The sequence below is a fragment of the Phocoena phocoena genome, chromosome 19, assembly GCF_963924675.1.
Source record: "Phocoena phocoena chromosome 19, mPhoPho1.1, whole genome shotgun sequence".
NCBI classification, from domain to species: Eukaryota; Metazoa; Chordata; class Mammalia; order Artiodactyla; family Phocoenidae; genus Phocoena; species Phocoena phocoena.
The window spans coordinates 6,678,080-6,699,044 of record NC_089237.1 but is presented as its reverse complement, the minus strand read 5'-3'; the positions used below and the strand labels follow the sequence as shown (position 1 = coordinate 6,699,044).

Genomic DNA, 20,965 nt, shown 5'->3' with positions numbered 1-20,965 from the left:
GGCTGGGAGGGCGCGGGCCCTTGCCCAGTGGGTGCGGCTTGGTTGCCTGGAGGTGGGCAGTGAGACGGGGAGCTCATGCTGGGGGGCCCGGGGGTCACCTGCCCTGCTTGCTTTTCCGGGTTTTGAGGAATACCTGGAGGAAAGGAATAAAGGTGGCTGGGCATTCCGGTCAGTCTGGACCTCAGCCAACTTCATCTCAGGACTGAACAGCCGGATTCCTCCCCTGCTCGCTCTGAGCCTTGGTAGGGCTACAGGACGGGGGTAAGGAGGGGCCCTATGGAGGGGGCGGGCTAGGAGGGGACACCAGGAGAGAAGGGTCTGCTCCCTGGTGCCAGGGAGCCCCACACTTGGCCACTGCTGCTTCCTGTGCCCTTGAGATTCTGGCCCCTATGGAGCCCTCTCCCCAGGGACCACAAGGAGAGGTTACCTTTGGCAGAGACCTTCCTAAGCTTTCAGCCCAGAAGCCTGGGCAAGACACTGGCTCAGCAGCTCCCAAGACCCACAGCATCTGTGAGATCAAAGTGTGTGTTTTGTGGGGAGGGCACTCCCGGCGAAATAAGGGGAGCAAGGGTATGAATAGCTTTGAAAGTGACCTTGGCCAGCTCTAGAAGTCTGCTTTGTTCCATGATGTTTACAAGGGGTGGAAGAATTCTCAATTGGAAGAGAGAGAAAATTACTGGGAGGGTCGCTGAGGCTGGAGAGGGGTTCCGGGAACAGGGTCTGGAGGTCAGATGGCCTTAGAGAGGAGAGGAAGGAGGGGAAGGAGAGTGTGTCGGGGGTGCGGATACAAGAGCTGGGGGTCCAGGGCTCGGCTCGGCTGTGAAAGGATGGTCTGCAGCCTGGGAGCGAGATGGGAATATAAGAGAACTACTGGTGCCAGCCGCAGGAAGAGGTCCAGGTACTGGGGACACCACTGAGATTCAGCCCAAAGCGCGCAGCCTTGATTTGAGAGAGGGCTGGGAGCTGCCCTGGCTGGAGGCTGGATTAGAGGGTGGGAGGAAGGGCCCGGCTGGAGGCTGATGGAGGAACAGAGAGGGAGGCCCAGCCTGTGACAGGAGGCCAGAGCAGTTAGTTTAAAATACGGTTTCTCACCTCAGCACCATGACATTTTGGCCAGATAGTGCTGTCGCTGGGGGCCTGTCCTGTGCATTGTGGGGTGTTTAGCAGCATCCCCAGCTTCTGTACACTAGGTTCCAGGAACCCAAGTTGTGACCATCAAAAATGTCTGCAGACACTGCCAAATGTCCCCTGGGGGGCAGAAATCATCTCTGGTCGAGGACATGCAAGTCTGTTCTGAGCACACAACTGCCTTGTTTTTCAGTGAAGTCCTTGGACGAGGTGAAGGGTGTGGTGACCCTGAAGATGGGGAGGCTAAATGCCAGCAAATGGGATGGGCTGAGGGGTCAGAGGGCAGGTGAAGGCATTCTCTAAGCCGGGTCCTGTTAGGGAATCCAGCTCTGGTGTGGCCTTAGGTGGCTCTGCTGGGCAGCTGCCACTTGCCCGTCCAGAGCCATTACCTTCTCCTCCACCCTGCGCTCCTGTCCCCAAGCCCACACCTCCTGTCTGGCGCCCTCTCCTACAGCTACAGCTCTCACTACTTCTGAAACAGTCCCTCCGTTTGCTCCTTCCGGGCCTGGGCTGGTAGTGGCTTCCAGCTATTGCTAGCCCTGGAGGGACTTCACCACACCCTGCACCCTGCTACACCTCTGCACAGAGTTCCTTCATTAAACTCTCTTCAGTCAGCCCCTCTGAGCATGCTGTCTGTTTCCTGCTGGGAGGCTGACTGATAGAGCAGAGGTTTGGATCCAAGCAGCCCTCTTGGAACGAGGCAGGCTTGGCAGCCTCCCCCGCTTACTGCTTTGCTATATGTTATCGCTGCTCTTTTGAAATGCATTAGCGACTCAGACGTGGCCTTAAGGACTGGGAATGCGATTAATCAAACTACTTATTCTCCACAAGAAAAATGCAACATCAGAAAAGGCCCCATTGCACAGTCCTGGCTAATTATTAAAACCATCCTAGCGCTTCCCTGGTGGCGCAGGGGTTAAGAATCCGCCTGCCAACGCAGGGGACACAGGTTCGAGCCCTGGTCTGGGACGATCCCACATGCCACTGAGCAACTAAGCCCGTGCGCCACAACGACTAAGCCTGCGCTCTAGAGCCCACGAGCCACAACTACTGAAGCCCGCGCGCCTAGAGCCTGTGCTCTGCAACAAGAAGCCACCGCAGTGAGAAGCCTGTGCACCGCAACAAAGAGTAGCCGCAGCTCTCATTAACTACAGAAAACCTGTGTGCAGCAGTGAAGACCCAATGCAGCCAAAAACTAAATAAATAAATTTATTAAAAACATAAAAATGAAACCATCCTAATACAATCAGTGACTCATTGTTATTGATCTGGGCCTGAGTGGGGAATGCGCTGCAGCTGGAGGCCCTGGTACCAGACTTGGCTGTACAAGAAGCACCCAAGAACACTCCATCACTTTGAAGCTTGATTTTCTGTTACGCTGGGATTGTGGCTGGGATTGCGTGGGGCTTGAGAAATGAGGGGAGATGACAGGAGTGAATGAAGCCCCTCTAGGGCTCTGCAGACACCTATGGTCTAATTAACAGGTGTATCGGAGGTGATAATGTTTACAATGATGATGGTGATAGCTAACATCAATTCAGGACTTACAGCACATTTTCCCCTATGCTATCTAACTTTAATCTTTACAAGAAATTGGTACTATTTTCCCCTCACGTTACATATTGTGAAGATAAGCCTCAAAGAGATTAAACTTATCAATATCATATAGCTAGCAAGTGGAGGAAGAAAGATTCAAACCTGGTGTGTCCAACGCCAGAATTCCTGCTCTTAACCACCAGACATACTACCTCTGGGTAGGGAGCCCTATAGGGCTTGCTGGGGTGTCAGATCCTGAATCTCCTTCTCTTCCTCCCGTCTTAATAAATGGATCATTAAGACAAACTCTTTATGAACATCCATTATGTGCCAGGCACTGTGCAAAGCTCTGGGGATAAAAGAGTAAATGCGATGGGGCCCCAATCTCCTGGAGCTTACCGTCTAGCGCAGGAATTGACAAACTTTTTCAGTAAAAGGCAAAATGGTAAATGTTTTGGGCTTTGTGGATGATATGGTCTCTGTCACAACTACTCAACTGTGCCATCAAAGTGCAAAAACAGCCAGAGACAATATGTAAAGAAATAAGCATCACTGTGTTCTAATATATAATATATATACATATATATTTTTTTGGGGGGGGGGCATGCCGCGAGGCTTGCAGGATCTTAGTTTCCCAACCAAGGATCGAACCCGGGCCCCGGCAGTGAAAGCGCTGAGTCCTAACCACTGGCCCACCAGGGAGGTCCTTAAAAGAATTTTATGTAGTTTTCACATGTCACAGAACATTATTCTTTACAGTTTTAGAAAAACTATTTAAGAATGTAACAGCCATGAACTTGTGGGTTATACAAAAACAGGTGGTGGGCAGGATTTGGGCTGCAAACAGTAGTTTGCCTACTCCTGGTCTAGTGGGATGAGCACAAAACACAATGACTTATTAGAAATCAGAGCAGTATTTACCTCTGAGTACCAGGGAGGGGAAGTGACTAGAAGGGGCACAAGGAATTCCTGGGGGTGCTGGCCATGTTCTACTTGATCTGAGTGGAGGTTACATGGTTATATTTCGTGGTGACTCATCAAATAGTACACTTATGGTTTGTGCACTTTTCTGTTCATTGTACTTTGTAAAGAAAAAAATGTTGCCTGCCATTCCAGTTCTACAAGAATCAAGCCATTAGCTACTGCAGTCACCCACTGGCAATGATCCCAAAGGGGAATTCAGGATGGGGAAAAACAGGAAGCATTCTGTGCTTTGGATATACTGGCCCCTAGATAGTTAATTTATATATCTAAGGAAGAATTTCAGTGACCCCATATTCTTGCATCTTACATGGAAAAGCAGTAAAAGCATTAACTCGAGATGTCTGTTCTTTGTGATTAGCAATACTCTTTTTTTCCTTGACTGCATGTTTTTCCCAGCAAAAAAAGTTCATGTATATCCTGGCTCCTCCCTTACCTCTTTGGAGTAGTTTCTCAGAGTAATCTGAGAGGCTGTCTCCTGGGCTACAGTCCTCAGTAAGGTCCCGGAATAAAACTGAACTCACGATGTGTACATTGTGCATTTTTCTTTTAGTCGACAACTTCAATAAAAAAAATAAGAATGATAGGGACTTCCCTGGTGGCGCAGTAGTTAAGAATCCGCCTGCCAATGAAGGGGACACGGGTTCGAGCCCGTGGTCCAGGAAGATCCCACATGCCGCGGAGCAACTAAGCCCGTGTACCACAACTACTGAGTCTGAGCTCTAGAGCCCGTGAGCCACAACTTCTGAGCCCGCGAGCCACAACTACTGAAGCCCACGTGCCTAGAGCCCATGCACTGCAACAAGAGAAGCCACTGCAATGAGAAGCCCGTGCACCACAACGAATAGTAGCCCCTGCTTGCCACAACTAGAGAAAGCCCGCGTGCAGCAACGAAGACCCAACACAGCCAAAAATAAATAAATAATTAAAAATTAAAAATTTTATTTAAAAAATAAAGAATGATAAAGCAGTGTAATAGGTAATGATGGGCTGGAGTGCTGCAGGGACAAAAAGGGGCCCTAACCCAGCTTGGGAGAGGATGGGTCAGGAAAGGCTTCTCCAAGGATGTGCTTCACAAGAAGGCCCTTGGGGGAAGGGTGGGGGAGGCAGCATCAGGATCACTGGGTCAGATGTGACTATGGACCTGTCATTTAAAAATACATCTCGTTATGATCCAGCAATCCCACTACTGGGCATATACCCAGAGAAAACCATAATTCAAAAACACACATGCACCCCAACGTTCACTGCAGCACTATTTACAATAGCCAGGTCACAGAAGCAACCTAAATGCCCACTGACAGACGAATGGATAAAGAAGGTGTGATACATATATACAATGGAATATTACTCAGCCATAAAAAGGAACAAAATTGGGTCATTTGTAGAGTCGTGGATGGACCTAGACACTGTCATACAGAGTAAAGTAAGTCATAAAGAGAAAAACAAATATCGTATATTAACGCATGTATGTGGAATCTAGAAAAATGGTGCAGATGAACCAGTTTGCGAGGCAGAAATAGAGACACAGATGTGCAGAACAAATGTATGGACACCAAGGGGGGAAAGTCGGGGAGGGGGGGATAGTGGTGGTGGTGGGATGAATTGGGAGATTGGGATTGACATATATACACTGATATGTATAAAATAGATAACTAATAAGAACCTGCTATATAAAAAATAAATTAAAAAATACATCTTGTTTCTTGTGGATTTTTTGGCCTTAATTTTGATCTTCTGAAACACTGCATTACAAGGTTATTACTTTGATTACTGAGGTTTTTGGCGCCCCCTTAAAATTTGCACTCCAGGCCATTGCCTCATTCGCCTCACCCTATTCCAGCCTGCTGGACAAGGGTGGGAGATCTGGCTCTGCCCTTGGTACAGAGGGCAAGACGCTCCTCTCTGTTCCCTCACCTATGTAAAGGGGAGGACGATTTAAGCAACAAGATCTCCAAGGTTTAAAATTCTCCCTGGCCCAACCTGGACAGCATCTTATCGGGGTCAAACCTGTGTAACGCCCGGCGCCGGAGAAAGGAATGCCAGAAGTCCTGCCTGGAGACCCTTTTTCCAGACTTCCGGACTCTGTGGTTATTACCCAATGGGCGGGGAGGCTCGCTTGAACCTGGCTTGTGATTGGCTGAGATGGAAACGAGGCGGGGTTCGCTATCAAATGGGAAAGGCTTGCGTCATCAGCAAGCGACGACAGCTTCCGGGGGTGGGGTAAGTAAAGTAAGCTCCTTTCTAATTGGTTCCTTCTTTCAGGCGGGATTGAAACAGTAATGGGGATTTGCTCTCCTCCAACTCTAGGCTCCAGATAATTGGAGGGAGGGTTAAGATTACGGAGCAATTTATTGAGTCACATACGGCCCGGAAGTCCTGGGGGGCGGGCCCTCAGTGGAAGGGGGTGGACCTGGGGGCGGGCTTTTCATTAGGGCGGCGGGATTCTTTCGTGTGTGTGGGTGGAGCCGCCACGCTGTGCTTTCCTGGAGCGTGGGAGGCGGGATTTGGGGCGGGGCCGCGATTGTGGGCGGGGTCACAAGAAGGACGAGGGCGGGGCCGGAGCCGGCGTGGGAGATCAGGGCGGGGTCGGGTCCGCTGCCTAGTTGCTCTTTCCAGGCATGGCTCCGCGCTGTTGGCGCTGGTGGCCCTGGTCGGCATGGCCTCGGACCCGGCTGCCTCCTTCCGAGAGCACCCAGAGTAGGAGCAGGGCACCTGTAGGGCTGAATGGGAGCGCGGGGAGGCCTGCGAGCGCTAAGTATAGGAGTAAGAGCCGAGCTGGTTGCAGGGCTGGAGAGGGGAGAGAGAGGGGACCAGGGGCGAGACTGGAGGGGTCCACTCATGCAGATGAGATGGGGGTGGTGTACAGCGGCAGGTGGCGGCCTGTGCGGTAATATGTGAGGCTCCTGGGGTGAGACAGGGGTCAACAAAAGTGAGAAGGGGAGACCATGATGTCCACAGAAGTGAGAAGGAGTGAATGGGGGTGATAAGGAGGTCTGTGGGGCAAGAGGGAAGTCTGAGGCGAAACAGGGGCCTCTATGGGCAATAGAGGGCTCTGTGGAGAGAGAGGTAAGAAGAGGTAAAATGGGGCCTTGTGGGGAGATCCACAGGGGCGATATGGGGTCTGTTGGAAGGATGTGGTATTCTAGCTGGGTGGGTTGGGAACCCGGTGAGAAAAATTAAGAAGTGCTGAGCAGGGAAGCTTCAGGGGTGATGGGGATTGTCGAGTAGGCCATCTTCAGCGGCGTAGTAAGTTCATGGGTGAGATGAGGGCTCTGGATGGAGACACAGCCTTTGGGAATTCAGATGAAGTAAGGGACCCTGCAAACGCTAAAGCTTTGAGGAAAAAGAGGAGTGCACAGATGAGGGTGAAGCCTGGGAAACTGTTTTCTGTTGGACACTGAAGTTGGGGTTTGGGATGGGGAGGGAGTCTTTTTTAAAAATTTTGTTTATTTAATTTATTTTTGGCTGCATTGGGTCTTCGTTGCTGAGTGCAGGCTTTCTCTAAGTCGCGGCTAGTGGGGGCTACTCGTCACTGCGGTGCGCGGGCTTCTCATTGCTGGGGCTTCTCTTGTTGCGGAGCACGGGCTCTAGGCGCACAGGCTTCAGTAGCTGTGGCCCGTGGGCATCAGTAGTCATGGCTCGCGGGCTGTAGAGCGCAGGCTCAGTAGTTGTGGCGCACAGGCTTAGTTGCTCTGCAGCATGTGGGATCTTCCCAGACCAGGGCTTGAACCCGTGTCCCCTGCATTGGCAGGCGGATTCTTAACCACTGTACCACCAGGGAAGTCCCGGGAGGGAGTCTTGAACTGACCTTCCTCCCCGGTCCCCCCTGCCCTAGGCTTCCGCCAGCAGTTCTCCACACAGGAGCAGACCCCCCAGATCTGTGTGGTGGGCAGTGGCCCAGCTGGCTTTTACACCGCCCAACACCTGCTAAAGGTAAGCCGCTTCCTCCTGGTTCCTTTTCCCATGATTCACCTGCTGCTCCAATCCTAAGGGCAAGCTCCACTCCTTTGGGTTTTAAAAGCACTCCTGGGTCCCTGAAGGGGAAGGGGCTCCCAGCCCATCTAGACGGGACATCTCCTGCATGCTTTGTCACCTGGGGCTCCCCACTCTAGGTCCTCAGCTAGAAGAGAAGTGTGTTTGCCTCATGGGTGATGGTCAGGGGTCTGTGGCAGACGGTCGGTTATGCCTTCTTGGCCAAGTACTCCAGGGAGCTTATGCAGACCTGCATGATGACTTTGTTGTGCCCCTCATCTTCCCTTCTTTCTCCTCTGTCTCCCCTCTGTCCCGAACATCCTGCATCTTGAGGCCACCCCCTCTTCTCAGGGATTTCTGTAACATTAGGCCCCTCACTGCGCGCTCCTCGCCAATAGCTCCAGCCCTCCCCATGCCGTGCTGGTCTTCCGGCATGCTCTCCACCCTCCATTCCACACCTCCCCCCCACCCCATGGCCGGGGTCTCAAGGTTTATAGTATTAGCCTTGGTGGGCAGGGCCCCAAGGTTGCTGGTCACCCTTGAAACCTCGGCAGACCTTGGCGGGAGGGAGGAGGGAGGAGGGAGGGAGAATCATGGGTTGGTGTGAGTTGGTGGCGGTGGGGTGGGGTGGGGTGGGGGAGGGGTGCGGCAGACCTAGGCTGACTGAGACATAGGACGATGACCTTGCTGTGGAGAGAGAGGAGAAAGGATGAATATATTAATTACATGCACACACACACACATGCAGATATTAATACTTAAAAAGTAGGGTGATCAACCTGCTCAGTTTGCCCAGGATGTAAGGCTTTCAGTGCTAAAACTGGGAGGGTCTTGGGGAGGCCAGGATGAGTTGGTCACCCTGCCAAAAAGTGACCTAAGCACGGCTTCCAAGCAGCACAGGGGAAAGAGCTAATTACGATGAAGTGACCAGTGTGAGCCCATTTGGGTGGGATCAGTCAGAAAGTGCTTCCTGGAGAAGTGAGTTGAAGGAGGTCTCAGGCTCTGGAGAGGGCCTCCCGCACGGGCGCTGGCAGGGAGACCAGGGATCTCCCAGGGGCTGGGGAGGTCCTGGAGGGCTCTGTGTAAGGGGCACTGTGTGAGCTGAGCCTGAAATTTGGAGAGGGAGGAGGGTAGGCCTCCCAGGCAGGATTCTCAATGTCCCCAGTGTGAACAAAGGCTCTGGCCTGCACATACTTTCCCTGGGGGAGGTGCTGGAGGATGGGCCCCCGAGGCCAGTTACAAGCTGGTCCTGGCCCACCGGGAGCTCCAAGCGACTGGCTATGCTCCCGCGGCAGGCCCACGCGCAACACATTTGGGACAGCGGCACTTAGCCGAGTCAGGCACTGTCTGTACAGCATCTCATCACATCCCCAAGACAAGTTGCGAAGCAGGTGGCATGACTGTTGCTTCACAGATGAGAACTGAGCGAGGCTGCCCAAGGCCCCACCTCTGAGCAGGGAAGGCCTGGGTTCTGAGCGTGGGCACTCCGATGGCAGAGCCCGCTCTTAAGCTCCACGCTGGGCCATTCAGTAATCAACCACTGGACACTGACATGATCCAGGCACAGCTTGGCACTGGGAACATGGGTGTGAGCAGGACAGACGTGGTCCCCGTGCTCAAGACCTGACAGTCTACTGTGGGAGGCTGTGGAGTGGTGGGAAGAGGGTTTATGCGGTATTCTAGGGCTCTGATGTGGGGTGGGGGGGGCGTGTACAGGAGGGGTACCTAACCCAGCCTGGAGGAGGTGACGTCCAGATTGCTGTCTCAAGGACAGAAGGACCAGCCCGGTGGGGCAGGGGAATGGGTAAGAGGCCAGAGGGCCCCAGGCACAGAGAACCGTGTGACAAAGACCCAGAGAAAAGAGAATGCGGGTTTGGGGACCGTTGAGTTCAGGAAGGTGGGCGTGTGCAGTGAGGGTGGAGGGGTGAGAGCAGAGGCTGGAGGAGGTAGGTGGGCCGAGATCCTTGTGGCTGGGAAGCCACTGACCAGCTTGGACTCGTGCAGTTTCTCTTGGTGCTGTCCACCCCCTTCCCCCCATGAGGCCCCTGGGGGACTTGTGAAGATACACATTTCTGGGCCTAGTTCCCACCTAATCAAACTGTGTCTGGGGCCCAGGAATCAACATTTGAAAACAACCCCCTGCCTGCTGCTATAGGTGGTTGGCTTCAGTGAAGGGTTTTAGGCAAGGGACTGAAAGCACCCCATTTTTGATCTGGAGCCCTCTCTCTGCCTGCAGGGCAGACAGCAGAGCGAGAGGCAGGGCTGGTGGTCGAAAGAGCAGTGGGGAGGATGGGGGTCTGACTGGACAGGGTAGAGGGGAGTCAGGGAGGAGCCCCAGCTTCTGACCCCGGAGCAGAGAGGGAGAGGTTTGGGGGAGGGGAGGACTGACTTTCATCCCAATGGGTGTGAGGTGTCTGGGGTGAGCTGTTCAGGGGTCTCAGGCTTGGTGGAGGGTCTGGGCAGAAGAGAGAGAGTGGAATGTCATCACTAAGTCCACGGGAATTTGAGGTCACAGGAGGGAGCGGATGACAATTCCCCAGGGAATGTGTGCGGTGGCAAGGGAAGGGGGGGGTCTCAGATTGGAAGACCTCAGAGAATATTCTTGTTAGAGGGGGGACAGAGAAAAAGGGGCCTGGAAAAGAACAGCCAGAGGGATTGGAGGGACCTGTGAGAGCTAGGGAGGAGGGCATCGTGGAAGATGAGGCCAGTCCTGTGCGAGAACCAGTAGATAGGTCCAGCGGGTTGAGCCTTATGGAGGTGGCCTTGGAGAGAGCCCTGTGAGCTGCAGGGAAGGCTCCACAGCTGGAAAGAAGGGAAGATAAGATGGAAAGGCAGATAGCGTCCGGTATTGACCTCCAGGCTCAGCAGTTTGAACTTTGTCCCACGGCAGGACAGCCAGGGAAGGTTTGGGAGCAAGGTGGTGTGACGGTAATGACAGCTTTTGATTGAACACCCACAGCAGGTCACTCCCTGGACTAAGGGTGTAGGCTTTGCTCATTTCATCCAGAAGCCCACGCCGGAAGGAATGTTCTGTGGTCCAGTAAGGAACATTCCAGCGGCACAGAGTCAGATAGCGGTGGGGCTGGCTTGGCCCCGCGGCTGTGGACTCCAGAGCTGCACCTCTTCAAGGGCACAGCGACGTCAGCGGGGCTTACGGGGGATGGGGAGAGTCGGGAGGCACGATGGGCGCGTGGGGGGCCGGGACTTGGGTGCAGGCAGTGGGATGTGGACAAAGGCAAGGAGCTGAGCGGGAGGCTTTGTTGGGCTGAGGGCTGCTGGAGGGCGGGAGCTCATTTGCCTCGAGTCCCGCTGAATCGGGCACGAGGCAGGGTCGTGTCATCCACGGGAGCCCCAGCTGCTTGACCCTGAACCTGCTTGTGGCCCAGAGTCTCACCGTCCTGGCCTCCGGGATGTTTCTCAACAACCCTGAGGGGCGTGTCATCTGTCCCGGTTTACAGAGGAAGAGACTGAGACCCGGGCGGACGCTGGGACTTGCCGGGGCCATGCGGCTGTTTGGTGGCGGAGCTACAACACACTTGTCTGCCCGACCCCCAAACCTGAGCCTTCCCCACGGCCCCTGTGGGTGCCCCGGGGTGGGGGGCAGGCAATGTGGAACCGACATAAGAGTGAGATTGTTTTTTCTAAGACTAGGAGTAGGGCCACTTCCACCCCCTCTGCTCCCCTCATGCCCCAGCTGTGCCTCTAAGTCTCTGTCCTGCTGGTCCACTTTCCAACAGGATGGTCTCGGAGGCTAGAGCAGGTGTGAGTTTCCAAGGGTGGTTCTCAGGTCATCTGTGGGCTGGGCATTTCTAGAAGTGTCCACGGGTTCTAGGGCAGGGCTGTGTGTCACATCTGACCCAAGTAGACGAAGAAGCTCCCCTGATACAACTCCAGTGGAGGGAAAGCTGCCATCTTCCTTGGTTGGCCAGAGTTCTCGCCATCTCTGTGGGCTGGCAGTCCTTGAAGTCTGGCCTCGGCTGCCCTGGCCCTGTGCTGCCCACTCCTCTAGCCCGGCTCTCTAGGCAGATGGGGGGTCGTGGGCCTTTCTCTCTCCTTGCAGAGGGTCAAGGCCACCTTGTTAGCCCGCTGAGCTGGGCTCTCCTGCTTTGTCCTGGGAAGGGCAGGACCCACAGGGGCCCCCCTCGGCCCCACAGCCATTGCCTTCTCCCCCAGCACCACCCCCGGGCCCACGTGGACATCTACGAGAAGCAGCTGGTACCCTTCGGCCTGGTGCGCTTTGGCGTGGCACCCGACCACCCCGAGGTGAAGGTGGGTCTCTCTGGGCTCAGAGCAGGGCTTTGGAGACTTTGGTTGAGGTGAGGAGGGAAGGGAGGCTCCCTGACTGCATGGAATGACCCCAGGCCCTCTCGGGGGATGCCATCCCGGACATTGTGGGGTGAGGGTGGCGCAGCCACGGGCCCTGGAGCTGCCCCACCCTCTAACCCCTCCCACTCCGGGCCCCGACAGAATGTCATCAACACTTTTACCCAGACGGCCCACTCTGACCGCTGTGCCTTCCACGGCAACGTGGTGGTGGGCAGGGATGTGACCGTGCAGGAGCTGCGGGACGCCTACCACGCCGTGGTGCTGGTGAGCGCAGACGGGGAGGGGGCAGAGCCGCCGCAGTGGTTGGTGGCAGCGGGTGGAAGACCTAGGGGTGAGGGCCACGGCGGAGGCTGTGGAGGAGGAGCCGGAAGGAGGCCGCTGGGAGCCCGGCGGGGGCTGCCTGGCCCCTTAGCCGCTGCTGAGGCCTCTGGGTCTTTCCTCAGAGCTACGGGGCGGAGGACCATCGGGGCCTGGAGATCCCCGGAGAGGAGCTGCCGGGCGTGCTCTCAGCCCGGGCCTTTGTGGGCTGGTACAATGGGCTTCCTGAGAACCGGAAGGTGAGTTTGGGGAGCGCTCCCCCGGCCTCTTCCTCCCCACTCCTCCACCGGGGCCAGGGGCAGCTCTTAGCTGCCGCAGCTCGGGGAAGAGGGAGCCACAGGCCTGGGAAGCACGCAGTGAGATGAGATGTGAAACATCAGGCTGGCCGAGGGGCGAGGCCCCTGGGAAGAGGGGGCGCCGGGTCAGGGTGGAGGGACCTGAGCTGAAGCTCAGGGCGGGTGGACTTTCCGAGAGTAGGGGAGCCTGAGGGTGCGGCCGGGGACTGGGCGTGAGGCTGAGATTAGCCTGACTGGGGCCGAGGTTAGGGGACCCCTATCCAGACCTCTGTCCTCCAGCTGGCGCCGGACCTGAGCTGTGACACGGCCGTGGTTCTGGGGCAGGGGAATGTTGCTCTGGATGTGGCCCGGATCCTGCTGACGCCACCTGAGTACCTGGAGGTGAGTGGGTAGGTCAAGGGCCGGAGGGGTGGAGGGGTGGTCACACCAAGGAGAGGGTGCCCCTGTCTGCAGGGTTTGGGCCTCGTGCCTCCACGCTGAGCCTCTGTTTCCCCTTGGTACTGGGCAAAGGCCTTCTAGAAGGCAGCCCGTGAGCTTCATCTCATACCATTTCCCCCTTCACATTCTGCAGCTACATAGGCTTTTTTTTTTTTGCGCTGTACGTGGGCCTCTCACTGCTGCGGCCTCTCCCGTTGCGGAGCACAGGCTCCGGACGCGCAGGCTCAGCGGCCATGGCTCACGGGCCCAGCCGCTCCGCGGCATGTGGGATCTTCCCAGACTGGGGCACGAACCCACGTCCCCTGCATCGGCAGGAGGACTCTCAACCACTGCGCCACCAGGGAAGCCCCCATAGGCTTTTTTAAAAAAAGTTTTCAGTATACACACACCATTCCTCTTGCTCAGAACCCTCTCAGCTCCCCTCCTGCCCGTTAACCTGTTTGCATCTTTTAGTTCTTGGTTCAGTTCTCCCTTCCTCCAGGAAGCCTCCATGGACCTGAATAGGTCCATTTCCCGGTAATACTCTCCTCCCATAGACTTGGCTACTTCTGTTTCAAAGCATGTTGTCACCGCTGCAATTTTATACTTTTTATTGAATATTCGATAAGTCTCTCTCTCCACCAGATCAGAAGCTCTGTGAAGGCCAGTACCACATCTCTTTTGCTCAACATTGACACCCCCCCCATCCATGCCCTTTGCACAGTGTCTGGCACGTGGTAAACACTCAGTAAACACTTGTTGAATGAAGAGCGTGGGCCTGGTTTGCTACTAATTGGAGCCATTCTCAGAATTGGCAGCAGTGCTGCATCCGGCCACCGGGGGGATGGGCAGTGGTGCCATTTCAGGCTGCCAACCTTCTCACCGCCCAGCCAATGGAGAGGTCCCCCTTCTGCTGTCAGTGTCCAACGACTTTAAGGTCCTCCTTTTGTGCCAGAAAACGGATATCACGGAGGCTGCCCTGGGGGCACTGAGACAGAGTCAGGTGAAGACGGTGTGGATAGTGGGCCGACGTGGACCCCTGCAAGTGGCCTTCACCATTAAGGTGCTGGGGCCTGAGGGAGAGGGGCCAGGGTCCCAAGTAGATGGTCTGCTCCTTGGGGGGTGTGGCAGGGCAGAGCTGCCTGGGGTGGAAGAGGGAGAGCCAGGCAGGGCCCCCCCTGGGGCCCGGTGCCTTCCGTGCTGGTGGGAGCTGGTGGTGTCTCCCACCTGGGCTGGGCTCTGGGGTGGGCTCAGAGTAGACAGCGCTCTGGGCCTGACTCCTCCCCCACTCCCCGCCCACACCTCCAAGGAGCTTCGGGAGATGATTCAGTTACCAGGAACTCGGCCCATTTTGGATCCTGCGGATTTCTTGGGCCTTCAGGACAGAATCAAGGGTGAGGGGCCCTGGCCCGGCCCCCCGGCTCACCAGGGAGGGGATGGTCTAGGTCAGAGAGGGCTCGGGAGAGGGCATTAGGGGAGAGGGCTGTAACCCGGACACCGCCCTGAGATGTTCTGTGTTGCTAACAGAGGTCCCTCGCCCGAGGAAGCGGCTGATGGAACTACTGCTTCGAGCAGCCATGGAGAAGCCAGGGGTGGCGGAGGCTGCCCGCCGGGCATCGGCCTCCCGCGCCTGGGGCCTCCGCTTTTTCCGAAGCCCTCAGCAGGTGCTGCCCTCGCCAGATGGGCGGCGAGCGGCAGGCATCCGCCTGGCAGTCACCAGACTGGAGGTGAGTCTCCCGTTATCCGAAGACACCCCCGTTCTCAAATCTCCCCAGCCCCAGCCTGGTGCTTCCCACCCTCTCCCCACAGGGCGTTGGTGAGGCCGCCCGGGCAGTGCCCACTGGAGACGTGGAGGACCTCCCCTGTGGGCTGGTGCTGAGCAGCATTGGGTATAAGAGCTGCCCCATCGACCCCAGTGTGCCCTTTGACCCCAAACTGGGGGTCATCCCCAATGTGGAGGGCCGGGTTGTGGACGTGCCAGGTGAGAGGGTGCAGTGGGGGACAGGGAGGCTGGTGTCTCCTGGGGCCATTCGCATTCATTCATTCATCCGGTGACATGCACTGAGAACCTGCTCTGAGCCAGGCCCTGTCCCAAGACCCTGGCCCTGCCCCAGCCTCCTCCTGGCCCTAGAGGAAGCTCCCAGTCTAGCTGAGATGCCCACACATATGTCTGGTTATTAAGTCATTCAGTTTACTGAGGCCTGCTCTGGGCTAGGCCTAGTGCTGGGACTGGAGATGAAGCGGCAGCCCCTTGGCCTCAGCGAGCTTCCAGCCTGATTTAATATCCACAGACCTGTCTAGTCATTCATTAATTCGTTCAGTGTTTACTGAGAGCCTGTTGAAACAAGGTGGGCAGGACCCAGCTCCTACAGGGAGCTCCTGGTCTACAGGGACACTGAGGTGTAAGGGGGATGGCATGGTAAATACAGGTTGGGAAGCATTGAGGGCAGTGGGCCAGCGGCCAGAGTGGGCCCAGCTGATGGATGCTGGGAGGCCGTGGGATGTATGGAGGCGTGTGTACATGTGTGTGTACTGAGGCCCAGGCTTGCCAGGGGTGTCCAGCCAACTCCCCGTTCCTTACCCCTTTGTGACCCCTCTCCAAGGCCTCTACTGCAGCGGCTGGGTGAAGCGGGGGCCCACAGGTGTCATCACCACTACCATGACTGACAGCTTCGCCACCGGCCACATTCTGCTGCAGGACCTGATAGCGGGGCTGCTGCCGTCTGGCCCCAGGCCTGGCTACGCGGCCATCAAGGCCCTGCTCGGCAGCCGAGGTCTGGGCCCTGGGTGAGCTCCTGGGAGGTGGGGTGGGGGGTCCCTGGGCCTTTCACTGTTTGGAAGGGGGCTGCTCTGGGCTGGGGTAGAGGAGGAGGTGAAAGCGGTGACCCGTCTTCCCTCTGCCGCAGGGGTCTGGCCTGTTTCTTTCTCGGACTGGGAGAAGCTGGATGCTGAGGAGGTGTCCCGGGGCCAGGGTGCGGGGAAGCCCAGGGAGAAGCTGCTGGATCCTCAGGAGATGCTGTGGCTGCTGGGACGCTGAGACCAGATCCCAGGCAGGCACGGAGGGGAGGAGTGCTGTGCGGGGGAGAGGGATCGGGGTCAGTCTGAGCAGGACTCTGCACCACAGCTGCATCGCCTGGCCGTCCTGGCGTGGGGCCTTGGCTGCCCCTTTGCCAGGGGCCTCTGAGCATTTCCTCGTACCAGAAAGTCGCTCTTGCCACTGTGGGTAACTCTCAGCAAGGAGATAACCTTAGTTAGGGATGGGTGCAGGTGCAGGCTGACCTTCCTTCCCACTGCCTATCTCCTGCTGGACTTGGGAGGGTCACCAGGTCGGAAATATGCTGGAAATAAAACACCTGCCACCGAGGGACAGTGGTTGATGTGCGACTTCTTCCTGGGCCCGGGGTCACCTTCCAGCTGCAGCTCCCCTCCAGCCACCAGGTGGCGCTGCAGAGCCAGCTCCCTGTTCAGGGGCCTCCTGGGGGCTTGAGGGGTTTTGGCAGCCAGTGCTGGCACCCACCGTCTTTTTCTCAGCTTGGCCCTGCTGCGGCAGCCTACCTGCCTTCTGCCCACACGGCAGGCACCTTGCCTGCTCTGCTGGCCCTACTGCTGGGTCCCCTCCCTGGTTAGTCCCCAGTACAACCCAAACAAGAAAAGAGAGAGCTGGGCAGCAGCTTGCCCCATCTACTCCCTGTGGCCCCTCTGTCTGGTGCGGGTCCCCCACTCTGTCCTTCCCGCCTTTGTTGGTTTCCAGCCAGACTGACAAGCCTTGAAAAATAGTACCTCAATGTCCGTAGCCTGTTCTCCATCTTTTACACCAGGCCCCAAGATGCTGACCTCACTTTATAGACAGGGGGCTTCTCGGAATTAACCGGCCCAAGGTCACACACCCAGTGAGCTTCGGGCTTGAACCCAGGGTTCCGGGCAGCCTGTTTTCTCCGAGGTTGCGCTTGGTCCCGAGTGTCCTGTCGGGTCTGGGGACACAGTCGTGGAGAGGGGAGAAGGGACGCGAGGGCGGGCAACAAGAGCCCTAGAACAGCACGGGAGCGGGCGGCGGGGTGGGCCGGCCGGGGCGGTCCGGGGCGGGGCGGAGGCTGCGGGCCCCGGTGGGGCGGGCCCGCGCGGGTGGCGGCGGCGGCAAGCGCTCCGCCACAGCCGGTCGGCGAGCCCTGGAAGCCTGGGCGCGGCGCGCTGCCCAGCCCGGGACGGAGCCGGGCGCCGAGCGGGCCACTAGAGGGGCCCGGGGGGCGGGCGCGGTCCAGCGCGCCAGGCCGCGCCACGGGCACCGGCCCCGCGGCGTCCTAGCTCAGGCGCCCGGCGGGCTAGGACAGCACGCGCCAGCGCGCTGAACCGAGGCGCGGGGACATGCAGCGCGCGGGTGGCGGCCGGCGCGGGCTCTGGGCGCGGGCGCAGCGCCCCTTCCCCCCGGTGAGTGGCGGGCGCCGAGCCGGGGGCGCCAACTTCGCCGCCAACTTGGGGCTGGGCTCAGGCGCCGCGCGGGCAAGGACAGCGGAGACAGATGGCGCGGCACCGGGGAGAGTCTGGTGGACGCAGGGAACCCCAGGAAGGGGGCGCCGGGGGACCGGGACCCTCGGGGACCGGGCCTGGGGTTTGGACCCGGGCGGGCGGAGAGGAGGTGAGGAAGAGGCCGAGGTGACAGGCGCGCGGCGGGCGCGAGGGAAGGGCGCGGGCGAGGCGCCCAAGACGTTCGTCTCCTGGGTCGCCGAGCCCTCCAGCTCTTTCGCCCGGCACCGCGGCACCGCAGGGGAGGGTGAGGTGTGGGGACGTGGGAGTCTGGGCTGCGGGCCCCACAACTGTTGCTGCTGGAAGCCGGGCGGGGGCTGGGGAGCGGGGCTGGGAGCTGGGGCCGTGGCTGGGTTCGACCAGAGCGAAGGGGGCTGGAGAGGGCACGGAGCAGAGAGGACGAAAGGGGGCTGTCGGTGGCTCCAGGAGCCCGGCCCCCTGCTCCCGGAGGTCTGCTGAGCACCTACCGCGCGCATCTGCCTTCACACTCCCGCCCCTTCACCGGCTGTAAGTCCCCCAGGTCCTCCCCTCCCAGCTTTTCCTTCGGTAGAGCGCTCCCTCCTCTGACCTCAGGAAATCAGCGTGGGCTTCACCGGGTGGTGGGCTCTTCCCAAATGCTGGACCCGCGCCCGGTGGACCCAGGCTCCGAGGAGGGGAAAGGAAGGGTGGGCGAAGAAGACCTGGGAGAGCCGAGAGCCTGGGTGCGCTGGGCCCTGGCTGCCCCACCAGCGTGTTGCTCTGGTCCCCCGGGGCTTCGACCAGGATCCCCGACGGCGGGGAAGGGGAGCCACTGAGCCTCCTGCAGCGGAAGGCGGTTCGTGCCAGGCCTAGGTGGGCAGGGCCAGGTCCAAACGAAGGCAAAAGCACCCAGTGGCCAGAAAATCGCCAAGGGTGCGTTCCACGACCCATCCCAAGGTCCTGCTTGGGTGAGCGAAGGGGGAATTCCCGCGGGGCCCTGAGGCTCACCCCACTTGTCCTACTGCTCACCCGTCGGGACTTGGGGCCCAGTCCCCAGCCCTCTGACAGTGGCACCTCCCCGGCTCGATCCGACCCGGGCTATGGAGAAAATGAGGAAAGGAACTTGGGCGGCGGGAGCTCGTCTGCTCAGTCTCAGAGCCCGTCTAGTTTCTGGCTGCGCCAGTCCGTTTCCAACCTGCTCCTAAACCCCGTTAGGAATTCGAAGAGGAGCGTGAAGGGGACTGGGTAGGTCGGGAACCGGACTCCTGGGTTCGCCCTAGGGCAGGGCTGGGCTGGTACCCGCCTACAGCCCCGCCTGCCAGGCGAACTCGGCGCCCCCCACCCGCGGGGCTTGGGGTGGCGACCCAGCTTGGGGCAGTGGGGACGGGGACCTGGGAGCCGGGATCCCCTCAGAGGGTAGCAGCGAGGCGGGGGGCGCGGAGTGCGTGGTGCCCAGTTTGGCCGCCAGGAGGCGTGGCGCGGGTCCCCGCGCCCGGAGTTGCCGCCGCTGCTGCCGCCGCATCGCCAGTGTCCTTGAGCCGCGGGTGACGGTGGCCCTCGCCGCTCGCGCCCCCTCCTCCCGCGGGGGGAGCCCGATGCCACGTTCCCTATGAATTATATATCGCTGGCCTAAAAATACCCAGAACTTCACAGCCCGAGTGTAAGAGATTCCCCCGGGGGTTCCGGGAGGAATCAGCTGGTGGGGGGGGGGGGGTGGCGGGTTCGTCTTGGAGGAGGGAGACCTCGGTGACCGCGCCAGTGGGGGCAAGGTGGAGGGGTGGTCTTCTCCCCTGGCGCCTGGGTTCAGGTCTTAGCTCGGCAAAATGGAGGGAGGGAAACCCGACGGCAAAGCTGAGGCCGCTCACTCTGAGGGCAGTGGATCCAGAGGAGCCGCGCAGCCGGGGTCCCTGGGCGCCCGGGAAACAGCGCGGTTGGCGGGTTAGGCCGACTCCTGGGACCGAGGCTCCCGGCTTAGAAGAGGGGGCGGCCATCAGATGTCTGGAGTGTGAGTGCGCGTGCACGTCCGTGTGCGGGAGCCTGCCTGGGATTGGGGGAGCGGGGGAAGAGAAGAGCCCTAAGCTCGTGGAGGTGCTCAGGTCGTTCAAGGTGATGTTGAGTGTCCCGGAAGTGTCACCATTGCCACTCTCCGCCGGGCTTTTGGCGGGTCCGGGAGTTCATCAAATATTAACAGCACGTTTGTGAAAGGTGCGGACGGCAAGTGGGCGGGCAGAGGTCCTTAAGACCACAGTCCAGTATGGTGCAGGGGCATCATGGAGTGGGCAAATTCCTGCAACAGGGGGCATAATGATGAGGGAGACGGCGCAGAGGCATAGCCAGGAGCTCCCCAACCTGGGGGATGAGGCTGGGGGCGGGGGAGAAGGGCAACTGGCTTACAGCCAGACCCAGACCCTCTGTCTTCTCACCCGTGTTTCCAGAGCCGCCAGGCACTAAGGCAGGTGCTCTGTGGGAGAGGGATTTAGGTGGGGCTCTGAAAATTCTGGAATTTGTCTTGTAGACAAGAGAGAGGCAGTGGGAAGAGGACATTGTAACCTGAGGGAACAGCAGAGCAAAGGCCTGGAGATGATGACAGCGGGAGCTGTCTGGCCACCAGACTGGAGGGAGTGTGAGGTGCACGGAGGGGAGGACAGTTGGGGTGCGTGGGGCTCTGTCCATGGGACCCAGGTGTCTGGACTTCATTAGTGGGCACCAGGGAGCAGCTGTGCCCTTTGAGGAGGGGTGCAGTGGCCAGAGGACTGTTTCAGGTCAGTGGGGCAGGCGGGGTGGGTGGATGGGAGGTGGCGGGGTGGGTGGATGGGAGGTGGAGAGGTGGGAGGCCAGGGGGAGGCAAGTGGGAGATTGGATCAGGCCGGGGCTCGGGGATGACCTCCTGCCTTGCGGGGGAGGCTGGATGCCACGTGGTGCTGAGACTCTGGAGCCTGAATCTCTTGGAATCTGCCCATTGCTATTTGAAGCTCAGAGACTGGCCTGATTGGGGCCCCTCCCTCCAGGAGCATTCGGCAATCCCTCCTCATCTCCAGTCGTGGAGGACACCTTCCCAGCAGAGAGAGCTTCTAGGGGCAGTCCCCCCTCAGAGTTGAGGGAGGACCTGGGTCCTTCATCTTGAGTCACGTGGTCCAAAAGAAACAAAATGAGAGCCGCATTAGAAAAAGGAAGAAGAGAAGTGAAATGAATTCTAAACACTATATTGTTTAACTCAATGTAGCTAAAATATTTCTTCAACATGTGATCCATATGAAAATATTAGTGAGAGATTTCCTTTTTGTAATACAAAGTCTTCACTCTCCAGCGTGTATATTACACTTCACAGGTTACCTCAGTTCGGACAAGCCACATTTAAGTGCCCAGTAGTCATACGTGACTGGTGGCTGCTGTATTTGACAGCACGGTTCTAGAGCTCAGACCTGGGAGGCATAAGTGGGGGAAGCTTCGGGCTTCCCAGAGGATGGGGAACCTACAGAGGTGGGCAGAGATGAGCACAGAGAGGAATT

General features: G+C 58.2%; 1 protein-coding gene across 1 annotated transcript; it reads left to right on the top strand.

Moving 5' to 3' along the window:
• Positions 1-6,217: 6,217 nt before the first annotated feature.
• Positions 6,218-16,342, top strand: FDXR (ferredoxin reductase). The gene is made up of 12 exons (XM_065896367.1): positions 6,218-6,345; positions 7,484-7,581; positions 11,794-11,889; positions 12,088-12,210; positions 12,390-12,503; positions 12,840-12,941; positions 13,933-14,040; positions 14,287-14,371; positions 14,505-14,704; positions 14,787-14,958; positions 15,581-15,751; positions 15,884-16,342. The coding sequence occupies exons 1-12, from the start codon at positions 6,267-6,269 to the stop codon at positions 16,012-16,014; spliced, it is 1,479 nt and encodes a 492-aa protein (XP_065752439.1). The 5' UTR covers positions 6,218-6,266; the 3' UTR covers positions 16,015-16,342.
• Positions 16,343-20,965: the final 4,623 nt, after the last annotated feature.